This window comes from Dromaius novaehollandiae, chromosome 13 (genome assembly GCF_036370855.1).
Source record: "Dromaius novaehollandiae isolate bDroNov1 chromosome 13, bDroNov1.hap1, whole genome shotgun sequence".
NCBI lineage: Eukaryota > Metazoa > Chordata > Aves > Casuariiformes > Dromaiidae > Dromaius > Dromaius novaehollandiae.
This window is the reverse complement of record NC_088110.1, coordinates 21,654,356-21,672,869: the sequence shown is the minus strand read 5'-3', so window position 1 is coordinate 21,672,869 and position 18,514 is coordinate 21,654,356. Positions and strand designations below refer to the sequence as shown.

Genomic DNA, 18,514 nt, shown 5'->3' with positions numbered 1-18,514 from the left:
TACATCCCCGCTCCTTTGTACAATAATTCCAGACTCCTTTTGGTTTTATTTAGAGGGATGACTCAGACTTAGCTGTCGAAGTGCTACTTGCTCTGTGCTTTAACTCCTCGGATGCCACAGAGCACGGTTTTGTCACAGAAGCGGACAGTTTGCGGGTCAGCAGAGCTGGGTGCTGCTGCAGAGCCAGCTCCCATCTCGCCCCGGTGCCGCGCTGTCCCCCGGCCGCCCTCCCCGCGCAGCCTCCAGGACTCCAGCCAGTGTTATTTTTGCAGATTCAGCACAACCTGAACTATTCAGCCATCCCTGTTTAGAGACTTTTCCTAACGCCTTGCAAGATGCCTCGCTTCAGAGCAGACATCTATCTTTGGACAGGGCATATGTCTCTGACCGGATTCATGGTCATACTGATAAAGCTGGTGCCTCCCTGGTGCCTTCCTCCCGCTGAGCCTCTATGAACGATGATGGTGAGGTGACCGCTGCTTTCGTGTTTGCTGGGCTGTCCTCATCATGCGAGCAGCAACTCCAAGTGATTCCCTCTTGCCGCGCGAGGGTGGGTCGCTTCTGAAGGACAAGCTTCGTTTTTCACAGAGGGTGGGAAGCTGGGGGTTTTTTGTGAGCTCAGATCAAACCACTTATCTGTTTTCCTAACCTGCCTCTGATGGGAGGCCAACAAAGTGAAAGGGCAGAAAACAGGCAGCCAGTGACAAAAATCAATACCCTGTTATCGGCAGAAGCATAGTATTTGTTTTCAAGGATTTGGGGTGTAGCCTTGCTGTTAAATCCCGGCTGACCCAGTCCCGAACAGGGCGTGCTGTCATGGCTTGGTGGGTGCTCAGCCTGGGGGAAAGGGTGGCCCCATTAAAGCTGCTTTTGATTTTGCCCATCCAAGCAATTGAATGACTCCTAGCAGTACTGTGTGTCGACTGCAAGGAACTGGATCTGTTTTAGAAGATGCAACACTCCCATATGCAGCACAAGAGCCTTTTCAGGCTACAGATATTACATAGCCATAAATCACAGAGAAACAGCCTCTCCAAAGCATGGCTTTCCCCTGCTTTTGCCTTCAATGACATCATTCGAGGACCAGGACTCTCTTACACCAGATAGTGAGCAAACCCAGAACCCCTAAGAAATATTTCCCCCAACAAAATCGCAGTGTAAATCGTTTATACTGCACTGGTCATGTCAAAAGTAGTTGAGAGAATACAGCTTAGGGCCTGGTTCCTCTGCAAAACTGTTCGAACGAAAGCAGGTCTGCAACACCGTCACCTTGCTTTTCCACCCACAGAAGCTAGCAGACCGTATTTCATGTCAGCACTGGTTCAAAGAGAAGCAACCACAGGCCCTGCGAGGCTCTGCTAAGCCTAGCTTAGCAGCACACGTCACCCTGTGCACGGAGGGGAGGTGGAAGAGGCTGTTCGGCCAGGGACACCCACCCGTCCGAAGGTGAAGCTGGTTAGAGGAGATAAAACATACTGTGTGATTAATCTTCAGACTATATTAACACTGCACAGGCTTAGCTGCTGCTGACACACCAGAAAAACCAGCCGCAGCGTCCAACGCTGAGCAGAAACGAGCCTGCCTGAACTCACGTTACCGCCGCCTTTCTTGGAACGTCCCAAGCCAAACTTCTACGCCTGGTTTCACAACAGACGTCCCCCCCAGTAGCTCTGTCTCACAAGAAGAGATAAAAATTTTGGCTCGCTGACCAAGCTATGCATCTTATTTTGCGTAGGACCTACAAAACCTGGCAGACGTACTGCTAGTCCCCGATGCCCAGACGCCTTTAAGAGGCCTCGTTCCCTTTTCCTCTCGAGGTCCTTTTATGGCACATATTTCAGTGCTTCCCTCACGCACTGATAAGCTCAACCTCCAAGTGCAAGTGGATGGCACAGGCCGACTTTCTCAAGGTGATTTTGGCGTTATCGCTAAAAGTACCCAAGATGCTATGGAATAAGATACAAAAGGGAGTTAATGTTTCACCTGCCACCAAATTAATCTATTGCTATGTGGTAATTATATTGCTCTATTTATTGGGCTCGTAAAAAAAGAAGGGATAGGCCGTTTGCGGCGAGGCGTGGGGACTGCCGGAGGGCACCGCGGTCCAAACGTGAGCGTGGCCGGCGCTTTGCAGTAGCGGGAATTGGGCAAACTCGCGGGAAGGACTCAATCCCCGGTGCTGTCTCCCGCAGCCCACTGTTTCCAGCCTGTGCCGTGGGCCGTTTCCCCGGGGTTGCGAAAATAAACACATTCTCCACCCGACGCGGAGGAGCCGGCGGTTGAGTTTTCGTATCGGGAGCAAGCCTGGGCCTCGCTGCCACGGGTTGAACACACCGAGAGGCTGGCAGGCTGCGGGGCACACGTGGGGGCTCTTGAGCAAACAGCCGTGTGTTTGTGGAATTGCAACAAACCCGTGTTTCCCAAACATTTTGTCCTTGCCACCTTGCCACATAGGCACGGAGCATGTGACGAGGAACCTCCGGGGAAGCCAATAAATGAGGGCGCAGGCATTGATTTGAAGCGGGCTGCAGCAAACCAGTAACTTTCCATGGTAACTACACAGGTTAAAACCCTCCTCGGCCAATGAGTTAATGACACGATACTAATAAACCTCCTCATTTAATGCTGATGGGTTTGGAATCATATTAATAAATGAGCTGTTGGTCACCCTTTCTGCTGCATGGGCTGAGTAGATGAGTCTGAATAATTTACACTCACAAAACAATTTTTTTCCCCAAGCTGTCACTGATACTGTAGCTGTGATATATTGCATTTGGAAACAAACCCCAGTGGTATATATACACTTAATCCTTTCATGTGCGATCATCCGATTTATGATTTTATCAAAGTAGCAAAGATCCTTTAACTTTTCTGTCTTTGCAATGACTTGGGATCCCAGACTTTCAAAAGCTGGCAGAAGAGATGTGAAGACCGTAGGCAGGACGCAAGATAGAGGTCCCGTGAAACACTGACAAAACAGTCCTATAAACCTGTCCGGTTTAACAAAAATAAATAAAGCCAGCCTCAAATCCTCCTACCGTGGTGTGACAGTAGGTGGTACAGTAATTCTTTTTAGTTCTGCATAAAGCTAAAGGTGCTCATAAACATTCATAAATTACTTTAAAGGGGATGAGAGGTTAAATATTAACCTTTTTTTCTTCACTAGCAAACTGACAGTGTAACGCTGGCATTTCAAAAGACTCCAAGGTTAATAGATGCTTGACTCAACGGGATTTGATGACCTGGCTCATCTGAAAAATCATGCTCTGCTAATTTATTCAAGGTTAAACGTGTTCTCAGTAAGATGCTAAAAGTAGTATCCTACTGTTTTCTTTGGGTGTTTAAGTATCTGGTGTATTCCTCCATTAATACTATACCCACCAAAATCTTTAATCCTGATCGTAGCAGCACCTCAGGAGACAAGAAAGCAGCCAAGCAAGCCCTTACCTCCCCTCATCCCAACTGTAGTGGCTGTTAACGTGTCATTCCTGAAGTGAATTATTAATCAAATGTAATTGGGATAGAAGTGTTTCTGAAGTGAGCTAATTTCACCTAGAGAGTGGATTTTCCACAAGCCTCAAGTTTTGGCCCTTCCTTGCTCCAGCTGGCGCCGATGGGACCTGGATCCCTTCGCGACGCGGCTGACCACTTCAGACGTTCCTGGGCCAAATATCCTCTCTGGAGGCACCCAGCTCCCATCCAGGACAGTCCTTGGTCCTTTCGGAAAGCAGGATTAAAGTCCCAACCGCACCAACAAGGAAACCTAAAGGAAGTTGATGATACCTCCCACCACAGCCCCTGCTCAGACCCCCAGGACCCGTGGCTTGGCTGCTCTGCACCCACCGGCTTAACTGCGCTGGGAGCCACGGCCCTGCCGCTGCACCGCTTCCCCTAAGGACGCTAAAGCAAGGCTAAAGCTAGCTCATGTATTCACATTACACAGCTTCTACTTTAGGGCAGAAATTTCCACTCTACAAAGCTAGATAATATATCTCCTCTTGAACTCTCTTATGCGTTAGAGTCGTTTCCAATCAGCAAAAAAAAAAAAAAAAAAAAAAAAAGAGAGAGAAAGAAAGATCCAAATGTGTCACATCACATCTTACAACACAGGAAGATTTGGGGAAAAAAAATCCCTCTGGTTCAAAAATTCCAGCTTGTCAGCTAGTTTTTGCCTGGAGGAGAACATTTGGGGACCACAGGGTTTTCCAACATTGCGTGCAAAGCCAGGGTGGTAGTGGTTGGCGCGGCTTCTGCCACGGAGGTGACGAGGCCCCGGCCAGTCCCACCCCAGGTGTATCAGCAGACACCAGCCGCAATAACGATCGTTTCCAGTTTCTTCCCCTCTCCTGTGAGTAAACAGCATTATTACCACACCCTGGAAAGTCTGATTGTTTTTATATGGGCTGGCTGAAAAATGGTGTGCCAGAGGCAGAGCATGTCAAACCACTGTGTGCTGGTGCCGTCACAGCTGGACACAACCGAGCGTGTGCATCACAGCTCCGGTCCCCGACATAAATCGGTGCATGCCACCAGAAAAACATGCACAAACCTTTGTATGGTCCTAATAATACTCTATCCCAAGACACAGTTTCTCTTCTTCCCTAATGCTTCGCAATACTGTTTAATATTAATCTAGAACCACCCTAAAGCAAATAGCTGTGTTCTTTTTGTGCACACAGTTGTGCAAGAAAATTTCCCTCACAGTTCTGCACACAGGCTGTGTACAGGGCTCCGTTCAGCTCAGTTCTGTAAAGCAATTGTTCAGCTCAGTTCTGTAAAGCAATTGCTCAAGGTGCTTTAAAATCTGTCTTACCACACACATGAGCAGTTTGCTAGCACACAACCTGACTGTGCACTCATAAAAAAGTTTCAAAGAATGTGACTATGTGGAACTTGAAATGAGTCATCTTCTATGGAGCTGCAATCGATAATGAATGAATGAGCCAAGGTTTTATAACTTTTACCATAAAACTGATTTAAAAAATCATGCTTCAACCCAAAGAACGGAGCTGATAACCAGATTTCACCATTTCCAAGCTGTGGAGCTTGCTACATCAATGACTGATATCATCCCTGTGTCAAACTGGCCAGATCCTGACGTTCAGCTTTGCTTTGGTCTTTATTACTTTAAGGTCTACTTTTTTTTCTTTTTTTTCTTTTTAGCTTCTGTATTTACTTCTTTCCTCTAAACTAAGACAGCAGGCATTTTTTGCTGCCTGCATGACCTATGCCAAATTGCACGATATCCCTGTTCTCTAGGAAAAGCTATGGGCAAAAGTTTGGAAAGAAATTCTTTTCATCATCAGTGCAATCCTATGAATTACCAGAAATTGGTGACAAATTTCCCCGTGGCTCCAGTGGAACCATGATTTCACCCCTTATGGTGAGGGACGTTTAATCCTGTGGCATGGATATTCACTTTCAAATTCCTTTCTAGCTCCCTCAACCTCTAGCTGTCGGGGGATTGGAAACCAGCATAAATGAGGTGTGAAGAGTGTTGTGACCATCACCCAACTACCTGCACTTGAAGAGGACCTCCCTCCATCATGGGTTGGGCCCCCAATTTGCTAGGTACTGTACAGACTTGGAGTACAAAATATGTCTCTACCCAAAAAGCCTGCAGTAAGTAAAATGGTATCATCAATGCTCTCCCACTATGCAAACACTGAATGATCAACGACCAGAAATGCTATAATAGGCACCAAACTTTCCCAGGAAGAATGGCTCTAGGAAGTTAAGGCATGTGTTAATGGACGTGTTTGTTTCTCACCTAGCATTAGGCTCTTCCAATGGCTACCAGAGCCCAGGTGTCCCATCACGGTCCGCCTGTCCCTTAACACGCAAATAGTGTGAAACGCGACAAAAAGCACCAACTAATACTTGACTGACCCACCGGTACTGGCACTAATAGTCACTCTATAGTCATGCTGCCACCGCAACGATAGTAACGCTCAAGGGCTTGACTCTGACCCAGTTCCGAACTCAGCAGGACACAGCTAGGATGGACACAGGATCCGGTTGCCTTCGGGAGCCCTGCCCATGTGCCCTACGCCCCGGAGGAACAGGTCTCGATCCACAGGCCATGGTGTTTAGCCTGTGCCTCACTCCAGGGTTTGCAGCAAGTTACAGGAGCATCAGCCGAGGCCATCGCCAAACACCACGCTGCAGTAGTCCACTGTTAGCGCTTAGGAGATTTATGAGGGCAGGTCCTGGCTGAGATTGTTGCAGCTGAGATTAGGAGTCGCCCTATTAGGTATGCAGCAAGGAAATTTCTGTCGTGAAGCACTTACGGGCTAAATAAACAGAACTACACCTGAGAGTGGAAGCGAGTTGTCAAGGCCAGGCGGTGACTCCACTACCCTGCCCAGGAGCCACACGCATGCCCTGTGCTGCACAGCCTCTCCGCTTCCCTCCCACGTCGCGGGGCGTGAAGGGCACCCTGTGCGACCCCTTCCAGCAAACCAATGAGAAACAGGTGATCTAAATGTCTGCTTAATAAAAGGTACTAAAAGAAGGGGTGTACCAGGAGTAGCTTTGGCCTGGTGAAGATCATCTATAGATTCATCTCATTGAGAAACGCCTTCCACGGGCAATTCAGAGCTGGAATCTGGCTTTGGATGCTCTGAAGTGTTCCCTGAAGAAGCTCATCCCTTTCCCAGTATAAAAAATCCTAAAGAGACCAGCCGCCCCAAGATAATTCAGTCTGAGCGAATACTGGCTCAGGGCTCCAGCTGAAATTCCCGCCCGGTGAGATGGGAAACGGGGTTTTCTTGTGAGGACAAGAAATCTCTCGCTGCGACCCATGGGCATGGTGTCCCGGTGTCAGGGCTGCCATTGCTCTCCACTGTCCGCTGCCATGGTGGAAGTCATTCAGAGGCAGCAGGCAGTTTGAAACCACACTGGGCCCCGATGTCCAGTCGCACCTACCTTCTTTCTTCATGCCGGCCCTGAAGCATTTCTTCAGCCTGCAGTATCGGCACTGGTTCCTCTTGTCTTTGTCTATCACGCATTGTCGGCTGAACCTGGGAGGAGATGGGAGAAACATGGAGCAACCAACCTTGCTTGCACCCCGCTAACCCTGGGCAGCCCCAAACGCAGTCCCAGTCTTCATCGTGCTACGCACTGTGTGAACCCAGGGAAGAGGCAAAGGGGTTGTCAGAAAGGGGTCGTATCAAACGTTGGCTTGGCCTGATTCCTCACCTCCACCACCGCCGGGCTTCTGCCAGCTGAAGAGCGCCTGAGATCGCCCACCCTGCGAGGACCGTGAGGCTTTTGGCCGTGAAAGCATGACTCTGACTCAAGGTGTCCTGGTGCCTGGCAGGACATGGACTCCATCTCTCCCTTTCAGCCAGCCGTTGGGTATCCTGACCTGAGGCTCGTTATGCCTTTGTTAACACCAGCCTACTTTGTGTGGAACAACTACGCTATGTCCCACAAGCCCTTTCACATCTCTAGCTCATTTGGAGGCATACAGCCTCCTAACTCTTCTCCATTTCCATGGTGGATATGGGAACCTGTACGTGCCACGAGGGCTGGCCTGCGTAGGCCTGTTGCAGCCTTTGCTGCAGCGGGTGAAGGAATGGAACAGGAATCTGCCGTGGAGAGAAGAGACAAGGCAGGTTGCTCGGGGACCATCATCAGGTTGTAAAGGCTGAGGCCGTTTCACAGGCTGGTCTGAAGCCAAAGGTACAAAGGCTCAAAGACTTTCCAAGGAATTCACGTCTGCGATAAACAACAGAGCTCCGAGTTGTGCTAAAAACAGCACTGCTCACCAAATAAGGATTCACAGACAGGGGAGTATTTGCCATTTGCTTGGCTTTGACTCTGCAGCCCTTCCCTGAACTGCCAAATATCGCGCAGTGATTCACGGATTCCTGGGGAGGGGCAACGACTGTGCTCCCAGGAGGAATTTCAAAAAAAAACCAGTAGTAGCTATTTCCTCCTCCTGCTGGGATCATACAGGGCCTGGGATGGTCGTTGTGAGGGTGGGCAGCACTAGCAGTCAGGGTGTCTGTCGTGGCTGGTGTGTGCTGGAGTGATAAGCACCCCAGGAGTATTTTGAACAAACAGGGTGACTCTTCATGCAAAAATTTGGAACGCCCTTAAAGAGGAAGAACTTTGGAACAGAAGGAGAACTTCCAGGTTTTAATTAGAGATGAAGGGCTTCCACTCTGTTTTTTTTCCCTCCTGCTTTAAAATAAACATCATTTTTCTAAGATCAACCAAGATAGCTGCTGTATAATTAATACCCTCCTCCTGGCAAAAAGTCCACTCAGATGTATACCTGTGTATATGTGGACAGGAATCATTACTGGTCCATGGTGGGTTCTCAGGGAGATTGTAAAGTAGCCAGTGATATGTCAGTGTATGTATTTTAATATGTTTGACAGCAAAAATGGAGACACTATGGGGGAGATGGAGGCTTCAGAGGTGACAGGTTCTTGGAAGCTTGTTGCTTTCATGTCAGATATTACCAGGAAGAGCAGGAAAGGTCTTATTTGAAAAGAAATTTCTGGATCTTTGGTCTTTCACCACCTCGGCATTTCCTTGCTAGATTGTGATGAGGTCACAGTGTCACTCCACACCCAGAAGTTGTACCTACGTTGTATGCGCACGTCAACCCTCAAGTCTGTAAGTTTCCTTTGGTTTATATCATGGGTAAAATAGCAACGAGAAACTCATGAAATGGATTGCTCAGTGTCACGAAAGGTGTCATGGTCTGAGACGAGCTAGGAGCCCCTAACTCCTTAGCTCCCTCTCTTCTGGTCAGAAATCAAATTGCAGTATTATGTTAACACTCACATCATGTTAATTCATCATCTGGGGGCCCCGTTGTAAGTCCTGATCTCCACGCCAACTTACGTACAACGCCAATAAATTGTACGAATTTATAACAGCGGGGGTCAGTACCTGCAGGAATAGACGTGGTTCTTGCGGACGCTCCTCCTGAAGAAGCCCTTGCACCCGTCGCAGCTGGACGCCCCGTAGTGTTTGCCAGTCGCCCGATCCCCACAAATGGAGCAGAGGGAGCCGATGCCGTTGGTGAGCAGGTTGGTGTTGGTTGACTCAGCCGCGATGGCCTCTGCGGGCAGAGCACAGAACCCCTTAGACCTCCCCGTGAGAGAAACCAGAATCGCCTGATGGCGAATCGCGGGCCATGCACTGAGCCTGCCCTGCACACCCATGCACACCCATGCACACGTGGTATCCATCGGCAGCAAAGCCTCCAGATTGCCTGTCACGCCCTTCTCAACCACAGCTAACAGTGTGACTTGCTCTCCTGTGGTGTTTTCCGTTGCCTCAGTGAACTGCAACATTTCAACCCACGTAACCTCAGTGCATTCACGAGAATTGAACAATAACTACTATTTTTCATGCTGTGTGCGGAGAAACCTTGTCCAGATATATGCATTTTAGGGGCAGAGCGCAACCTCCCCAGTCACAAATCAGAAGTACGTGGTCCAAAGCTGGTGCCCACAGAAGACAGTGGAAAGGACATCGTCAGCCTCAATAATTAGAAGGCAGTGGGGAGACAGCAGAGACAGGAAGGATGAACTACTTTGTGCACATGACGAAGGTGTCTGTGATAACGGACTGCTGCCCTGAGCTCCTCGGCAGCCAGAAGAGAGGGCAGAAGCTCTCACAAAGGTCATTTTAGTTCTCCTAAGTCTCGGTCGTTCTCTGAATTGCCCTCTGAAGAGGCCCATTGCTTTCTACTGCTTTCAGAGGGGTGCAGGAAGATCCACCTTCTAAATTAGGCACCTAAAATTAGGTCATATGAATGCCCTCTGTCATGGCCTCTGTTTGCACTCGCTCATTTGGGGCAGGAATAGCTCTGCCCCTGCCAGGCCGGGGCCGTGTGTGTACACTGCTGAAAATCCGCCTTTAAAGCTCTCCCTTAACCACCAGACTTGCTGCCCTCTTAATCCTCCTAATTTGAGGCACAGCTTGGAAAAAAACCCGAGACATTTGAAAAGACCCAGATGACACTGTTTACGTCTTGCTCGGAGGTGGAATGTGTGCATAGTCTGTCCTGACCTGGGCACTCACTGCAGGACGGTTTTATGAAATTATTGTTCCTCTGGGAGCGTGATTTTCACTCCAGAGGAGCCGATCTCGTGCTGCAGTGACCTGGGCAAAGTTTTTGGGACAAGCAGCATCCCGCCCCGCGGGCGAGCCAGACGGGACCGAGCAAAACCCCATTGCTGTTGTATCGAGCAATGAGAAAACCTTAGAGAAAGTTACTCAAAGGGGAGGAATTGGCATGACGGGAAGGGCACTAATCCAGACAGTCTAGAGAAAGTTTTCTAAAGCATAATGCATAAAAATAGCTTTGGATCATCCCCACACGTGTGTACATACAGAGCAAGAGAGAGAGAGAATGCTATTTTTGTATATGAATACACAGCAAAAATTTATAGTGAAAATATTTGCTATTCAATAAAAATTGTAATCAAGAGCCAAAAAAAAAGTCAAAACAGCTTTAGCTTTTCAAAAACTAGACACTTTTTTAGCTAGGGAATGAAGTCTTTAACACTAAATGAACTCTTAAAAACTTACATGTTTATGCTTTCAGCAAAAAAAGGTTTTAAAATGATTTTTTTCCCGTAATTGTTTTTGGATGAAAAGATATTTAAATTTTCTTTAAAATTTTTAATCATTCTAGTGACTTGTTAGTTTTTATTTTTAATATTAACCAGTTATTTTCTCATACTGCCTAATGGAGAAGGTCAGGACCAACTGTGACTCATGCTGTACAAACATGAAAGTCAGTTCTCCGTCCCTCACCCCCCCCAAATGTTTTAATCTACGTGTCACCTTCTAATACAGGCATGAATAAATAAGTAGATTGTAGTGAGATGGAGGTAACACAAGAAGAAAAATGACAGCCTTTGAACCTTTCTTAGTCATAATGACAAAAATTTACCTCTTCCCCAAATCCACAGGAGTTGCTCACAGATCTGACCTTTGTCAGTGGGAAACTTAGTCTATGTCTGAGGTGCTTAATGGTGCTTTACACTGATTTTCTCAGGTCTTATAGTGCTTGATAATCGAGTACAAAATGCGCTGTACTAGAGTGCTCTTTCCAGCATAACTGTACTTACTGGTAAATATTTATATATCAGTTACTCCATCCATTTGTTATTGTTTTTTGAACCAGCATGTGATCATAAACAAATGCTCAGAGTGTGCTGGATTCCATTAAAAAAATTGCACAACAGAAATGAAGATAAGAAAGCCAATTTTTCTCCCCACTCCACCCATGCTTTCTCTACCGACTTCAGAAGCATCAAGCCAGAATGATGCAATTTGGGTCTCCAATGGACTCTTCATTCCTCAGCTGACTCCAGATTGCAAAACGTCCCTTGGCGCTAGAAAGCATTTACTCATCAGAGAAGCCTTTTTCCTCCTCATGTCAGTAGGACATGTGAGGAACTTCTTGCTAATGAGGAAGAAATTCATAATCTGGCCCTAAATCCAGTTTTACCTGGGGAAGAACAGTCAGCTCTGAACATGTGAGGGTCCGTGGAAGTTACTGAGCTAAATTTTGCCCTCATTTGTACCCGTGAAAATATGAACAAGCCCATAGGCTACAATCCAGCTGGGTAGCTATACATCAGGGCAGACCGTGAGCACATATATCTAAAAGTCTAGCTCCTGGTAGGTAGTCATGTGTCTTTTTCAACAGGGATGGAGTTGACTGGAAAGTAAAAAAAAAAAAAAATAAAGAAAAGGAAAGTCCTCAGCCAGCATGCACATGTTAATTGTAATGGTTAATTTTAAGTAATAACGTTAATTTTAAAACCAGGTTACTGACTAATGGTGAGTTCCAAATGCAAATTAGCACAGAGGAGAGCAAATGCATAACAAATACCATGAGCACGGGAAGAATGTTTTGGCCTGGCTTTCAACCCTACCCAGGATTTGGGGAACATCTGGGTGTTTCCTGGACAGCCCTCTACTACAAAGGGCAGAGGAAAGCCAGACTCCCTCCCAGCGCCCTTCCCTGCCTGTGAAATCAGCTGAGAACCGGAGACCATCTGCTTCAGCCCTGATGGACACAAGTCACCAACATCCTCAGAGCTGAGCTGAGTTTCGTTTAACTCTGAGCTCAGCACCGCGCTGAGACAGGCTCACAGGCTGGATCTGGTCCAAGTGCAGCTGGCTCACAGCAACTGAAACAGACTCCCAGCTGTCCTCACCACCCCAATTAGAGATGCTCGGAGACATATATCAGTTATAGATACTCATTGCCACAGTATAACCGAGCAGGTCCTAACCCAGGCCAACGCAACAGCTCTGAAACATCTCCTGGAGGGATGCAGCTGCTGACGTACAAGCCCAGGCCATAACTCATCTTGATCTCACATGGGTCCTAGACTGAGCTGAAGACCTGCCACTGTGGCCAGAGTCCTCACTGGGACTGTCAGTGGGATAGGCAGGGGCAGAAAAATCTGGGTTTCCGTCCAAGAGCACAGTCTGCCTAGCAATGACCAGCTTATCCCAGCGGCTTCAGGAGCTTTTGGGGGGCATCAAGCTCACAGCCAGAATGCACAGCATTTTTTGTTACATACTGCTCACGCTATGATGTAAATCATTAGCAAATCAGGGCTGAAATGAAGATGTCAAGTTTTACAGTTATAAGAATCGACAGGATGGTCTCGTGCTGCTGGCAAATGGTGTCTGGCTTCTGGTCAGAGCTGGGGCTTGGCTTGGTCCAGGCAAACCTCTCTGCCACTTTTCCTTTCCGTTATTTTACTGGCTACTGAACTCTTCAAGGCAGCTCCCATCTCTTCTAAATGCACTTTGCTGTAGGACAGCTACCTTGCAATATTTTCCAAAATAAATGGCTTTAGCTTTTACATGCCCAGAAACAGAAGCTGGCCTTGTCCCTGGTGCGTGCACTTTGCAGCTAACAGAGACACATCCCATGCGCCAAATCACATGTGCCGGGCTAGAATGCAAAGGGCACATAAATGCAGTTTTAGGGCACACATACACACTCAAACTAGCTGCCCAAGACCGCCGTTGCAAAATGTGGGCACATAAATGCTAGGCCAGAGTGGGGCTACCACCGAGAGCTGGGCCACGCATGGGTTGGACCAACCAGAAAGGCCAGAGCCCATCGTGGGCATGCATGCTTGTGGCACAGCCGGGCACTGCACCTTCTGCCTGGAAAAATATCCCGGATGGCTTTTTCGCAGGCTGCGCCGGGGTCTGGCTGCGGCTGGGATGGGAATGGGGTTCCCCAAGGTCGCGCCGGCGCCCCGGGGATCGGCACGGTGCCGGCGGGCTGGGACAGCAAAACAAGCATCACCGCGGGAGAAGGCGTCCGCTGACACCCGGACAGAGAATCAGTGCCATATGTTAAGCAAAGTGACAACTCTGACGAGAGCACGAGGAAACAGGTATTAACAGCACATAAAAACAAAGTGAGAATACGCCTTGTCATGGCAGCCAAGATAAAGGAAACGAGTTTGCACCAAATGGGAATATTTCTGCCGCTACAACACATATTTTATAAAGGAAAGGCAGGATTAGCCTTGATTTTCATTCGTTTCCTTTTGCCATTCTTTCTATTTGAAACAGACAATTTTTTCATACTCCTCCTCCACTCCCATAATGGGTTCTATTCTTTATTTTTGAATTAATCTCAAAATATTTGGCAAATTGTGGGCTACTTAAAGGTGGAAAATCCAAAATACATATTAAAGTATAACTCAAAACTATAGCAGCTTTCTGAAAGCTTACCACCAGAAGTGCTCCGCATCATTAATCAAAGCAAAATTTTGATGAAAAAATATCCCAAAGAAGGAAATAATTAGTTTAGAAAAATTGCCTTATTTGAAAATATTCCATTTTTCACTAAAAAAAATTGTTCAGGATGTATGAAACAGTCTTAATTCCATTAAAATACATACTGTACCCCATCCTGTTTGTGTTCACATATAGCACAAAACCGTCATTAGATTCGATAAGGGAGATACAGAATAATCTTACACCCTGAGAAAGACATAGTTTAAAACAATACATTATGTTTTAGAAACATTACCTAAAGTGAGCTTATTTCTTGATTTTAACAAATTTTAAAAACATTTCTGGAACTAGCGTATCTGTGTGAACTGCCCTTTTGGGATGTATGCAGGAACCAAACTAGGCTGTTTAGTAGAATATTTCCATGCATGGACAATTCAGCTCTTTTTTGAAGTTATTTTTACAAACTGTAGAAGAGGACACTTACCCAAGACAAACAAGCTAATTTCGAGCCAGTTACTCATTAACAGCTAGGCAAATAACCCAATACTGATCTAGGTAAACTTCAGAAAAACTGAACCTGTCAGTTCCACCAAATGAAACAACATAAAGAGCCCCAGACGGATTTTGGTAGTTTAATTTGCAAAAATATAGTGAATTTTGAGAATATTTGTGCCACAGTAAAAAGCAAAAAGGATCTTGTTGTTCAGAAACAAAGGGAAACATCTGTGTTGAATAACATTTCTGGAGTAGGACGGCGGATGGAAATCTTCCGGCAAAAATAACGAGAAATAAGATCCAGTCTATCTGGCACTGGCAAAAGAAATTGAAAATCCTTTACAAAGGGACAGACAGAGCTTTTCTTGAAGTCAGTTTTAAATTCAGATTTCTCTGGGCCTTTTAACTTTACTTATCTACTGACATCCTCCATGTCCCAGATCAAGAAGTCTAATCATTTTACGTTGTCGGCAAAAGCCATTCTGAAACCCTGATTTCTTTCGATGAGACAATTAATGAGCAAATGCAAGACAGTGAAAAGCCCTTCTTAGTTTCACTCAGATTCTTAACAAATTAAACGAAATGTTGGCAAAATGTTCCAAAGGCATTGCTGACATTGGAATTTTGTTCAGTTACATGATTAGTTGTATGTTATATGACTAATATATCCTTATTTTTCAGGCAGTGAATAGTTAATGTCACAGAATAGTACTTGCTTTAAGTCAGACTGCTTTTCGCTATTCAAATCCCAAATACCATGCAGTATGTTGTATTTCTGCGAACAAAGAGGAAGTGCTTGTATATAAAAACTTAAGTCTCAGAGCCAATTTCTGTGTGCGTTGTAAAGGCTTTTAGACAATCTTGGTAGCAAGCATATAAGACAAGTATTCATTTGGACATTGCTTCTCAACCTACATACCTACTGACAAGTAAAATCAGACACATGGTCTGTTTTAACAATACAGATGGCGTCTTTTTCAACAATTAAATTTGAACCTCAGCCATAGAGGGGAATGGAACACAATTTTTAACAACAAAATATTAACAACAGCATCTCTCGTAAGTCGTACAGGGGGACAAACTTGTGGTGTTCCATCAGGAGGTCCACCAACATTTGCTATACCTTGTGGGCTCTTCAGGACGTGGCACTTAGCACACTGAGGGAAGGAATAACTCAAAATATGACACTTAAGGGAAGGGGTCCCATTTCGGCCCAAATATAACGGCAGACGCAACAGCAGTTGACAGGTCAGCTGCTTAAATATTACCTCTTCCACCCTTTGCCCCGCACCTCCTCTCTGCCTTTTCTAGGCGTTCAGCTTTTTGACAAAGGTAGTAGAGGTTATTCAAGAGGAAGTGAACAGGAATCTCACCAGTGTTATTCGGAAGCACCCGCAGGTTTTCAAATTCCAGCATGGTGTAAGAGGAATCCAAGGAGTCGACGTAATCGGGCATATCCATGTCCATGATGGACTGACAAAGCTTCATTATTACTTGTGAACAGCAAGGGAAGAGGCGAAAAAGGCCCTGCTGTCAATCACGGCCAAGGTTTCCTCTGCGAAGAGACACCCCAGCCCTTGAAATGACAAATCATTACCCAGCTCTGCCCGCAGTCCCCTCCCCATGCCCGTAGAGGGAAAGGCTTCGTCCCTTCTCTCTCTCACGCACAGTCCCCTCCCTTCCCGGGGTGCATCTGGTCTTCGAGTCCTGATAATATGATGTAGATAAGGCCTAGACTCAAACAACTTGGATTGCATCTTTGGGTCAATACAGCCTGGTTTATGGCTGTCCCTGTGCAAACGTTTTGAAAAGGGCTGTGGAGAGGCGTTCACGCACATGAGCTGCTCTTCCAGCGCAGAGCAGTGGTCACGTCAAATAATGCCCACGCCGCGTCGATATTACCTTTCTCGGCTACCGGCCCTTGGAGAAAGAGCGAGTGATGTCACTTGAAGCGGGAGAAGAAAATGAGTCAGTGACATAGCTGGCTAAAGGTTTAAGGTAGGCCGGCACTTAGAGCCTGTGGCACTGCCAAGAGACACCAGATGCAGCGATGCTCATCGGATCACACCTTGAGTTACGGAAGGGAAAAATGAGGACTCGTCACAGCCAGCTTCATGCTTTTACCCTCCCCACTATGCTGAGGAGACATGACGTTACCCTCATCCACCATCCCTATCACCCAGGTCTTCCCCCTCCTGACCCCAGGCCAGCCACAGTGTCAGAGAGCTCCCACCGAGCAAGAGCTTGGTTGCAGCTGTAGATTGTTAGGGCAGAAGGTTTCAGGCAATGGCAAGTGAGGAAAATGGAAAAGGCTGGAAGTAATCAGGCAGACTCCCAAGCAGGTGTGTGGGGTTGCATTTCATGCTGACCTGTGCCGGGCTTTTCTGGGAAAGGCCCGTCTCATGGAAGTGCAATTCCAGTTTCTCCCATAGGACTCTGGGTTTTTTTAATTTACTGAATTTTGCACAGAAAGTTCTTTCATTGTTAAGAGTCATGAGTTTTACTGCAAATAAAACACAGTCATGCATTTCACTAATGCAATATAGCTTGAAGTGGTTGGTTTACTCTTGGTTTCATCTTCCAGACACCTACCTTGACATTAACGTTCCCTCTCCAGTGACGTTGTTGTGTGTCAGAGATCCTTTCCTTTCCATGAGCTGTTCTGTGAGATCCAGTTCAACATCCTGTTGAATCTGGAGGAAATAAGTCTTGAGAAATAGAGAGATGTGTTGCCAGAAAAAGAGCCTTGGCCAAAAGGAGAGATGTGTTGCCAGACTGCCTGAACTCTCACTGAACTGAGGAGTAGGGCGGCCCCGTGTATCCTAGCAAACTCCAAATAGCAAGAAATATCCCCAAACTGGATTTTGAAATATCTTAGATACACTCATTTTGATTTCATCTACACAATCCCAGCGCTACATGCAGGCTGCCAGGATTTGTCTGCATCCTGGGTACATATGGCAAGTAGACTTTGCAACGTGTTAACTGTAGATGGGCTTTTCCCCTATAAAGATTGGATGCAGGAACATTTAGCTTTATTTTCTTATCATTTGTGGGGCATAAAATAATTTCATGTGCAATAGATATTTTTTTCCTTCTTTCCTTTTTTAAGAACATGCTGTAACTAGTGGTGCACAAATGACTCCTTGGTTAGATAAGAAGTTATGTTTTTATCCTTGGACTATGCCCCTAGGCTTTCAGTAATGCCAGCATCAGCTAAGTTAGCATCTGATTAGTCGTTCTTGCCTCTTACTCAATGTTGGTCGTGATTATGCCTATTAATCTGGCACATTTTTGTGAACTGAGGTATGGGCACAATCCTGCTTGATTCTCAGCACTCTGCTACTCTTGCAGTTATGCAAGGACACTCAGACTGATTTCTACAGTTCCAGTGGGATTTGTACGGGTTCCTGGCCTTTAAAATAGCCCTACTGGGGGCATTAAAATAGCCCTCTCCATGCTTTTGGAGAACTGTGGCCCAGAGAGAAGATGCTGGGCTCAGAGGCCTGAGGTCAGCAGGCATTAGGTTTGGAAATGCCTCCATGTTCTAGACCCCTCAGTCCAAAGCAAGGGTTAAGGCCCATTTCCAAAGACTGCTGGGTGGTGAGGACTTGCTCAAACCCTTCTTGTTCTGGAACGAGAAAAGGTTATAGTGCAAAATTCTCACTTCAGAACTGGGCTTTCAACACCGCATCCATACCAATGACCACAACTGACTTGTGATTGAAGGTGGTGCTGCAGTGATACTACACACACATTGCTATATATCTCAAACAGATGTCAGCACACTGCTCCAAACCACTCCAGCACAAAAGCAGTCCTGACCATTACTGAAATTTTGCTGAAGTCTGAAAAGTTTCTTACTTTCTCTCTCCCTGTTTTCGTACTGCACTGAGTCACAGCTGCAATTAAACTGAGCCATCCAAAGCTGAGACTGAGTTTTATTAACATCAGGAGAAATCTAGCTCACTTTGAGGTGTCCTCACATCCATCAGCACCGTTCATTATCATGAAGCAGACACCTGTCCTAGCCAAGAGCGAGATGATCTCTGATATCTTCATTACCTTACAGTTATTTTACCTGACAGAGCAGGCTGGCTGGGGAGCTGAGCCTCCAACTGACTTCAAGCAAGTGTTAGACGTACAAATCTGCCCTTGAAAAAGCCGCTTCTGATGCAGGAACCAGGCAGGCGGCACGTGTGGGAGGGCTGGTGCTTGCTTGGCTCTGAGGGCTGTGGGCAGCCCCCCGAGAGGCGACGAG

General features: G+C 46.6%; 1 protein-coding gene across 1 annotated transcript in view; it reads right to left on the bottom strand.

The window, feature by feature from the left end:
* LOC112978831 (hepatocyte nuclear factor 4-beta-like) overlaps nucleotides 1-17,733 on the bottom strand; it is a 28,766-nt gene extending 11,033 nt beyond the window's left edge. Inside the window, exons 1-5 of the mRNA XM_064519760.1 lie at nucleotides 16,846-17,733; nucleotides 16,156-16,321; nucleotides 15,627-15,808; nucleotides 8,911-9,082; nucleotides 6,928-7,022 (exon numbers count right to left, since the gene is read on the bottom strand). Of these exons, the coding sequence (XP_064375830.1) occupies nucleotides 6,928-7,022; nucleotides 8,911-9,082; nucleotides 15,627-15,741 (382 nt within the window). The 5' untranslated portion in view covers nucleotides 15,742-15,808; nucleotides 16,156-16,321; nucleotides 16,846-17,733. The remainder of the gene's footprint in view (nucleotides 1-6,927; nucleotides 7,023-8,910; nucleotides 9,083-15,626; nucleotides 15,809-16,155; nucleotides 16,322-16,845) is intronic.
* Nucleotides 17,734-18,514: the final 781 nt, after the last annotated feature.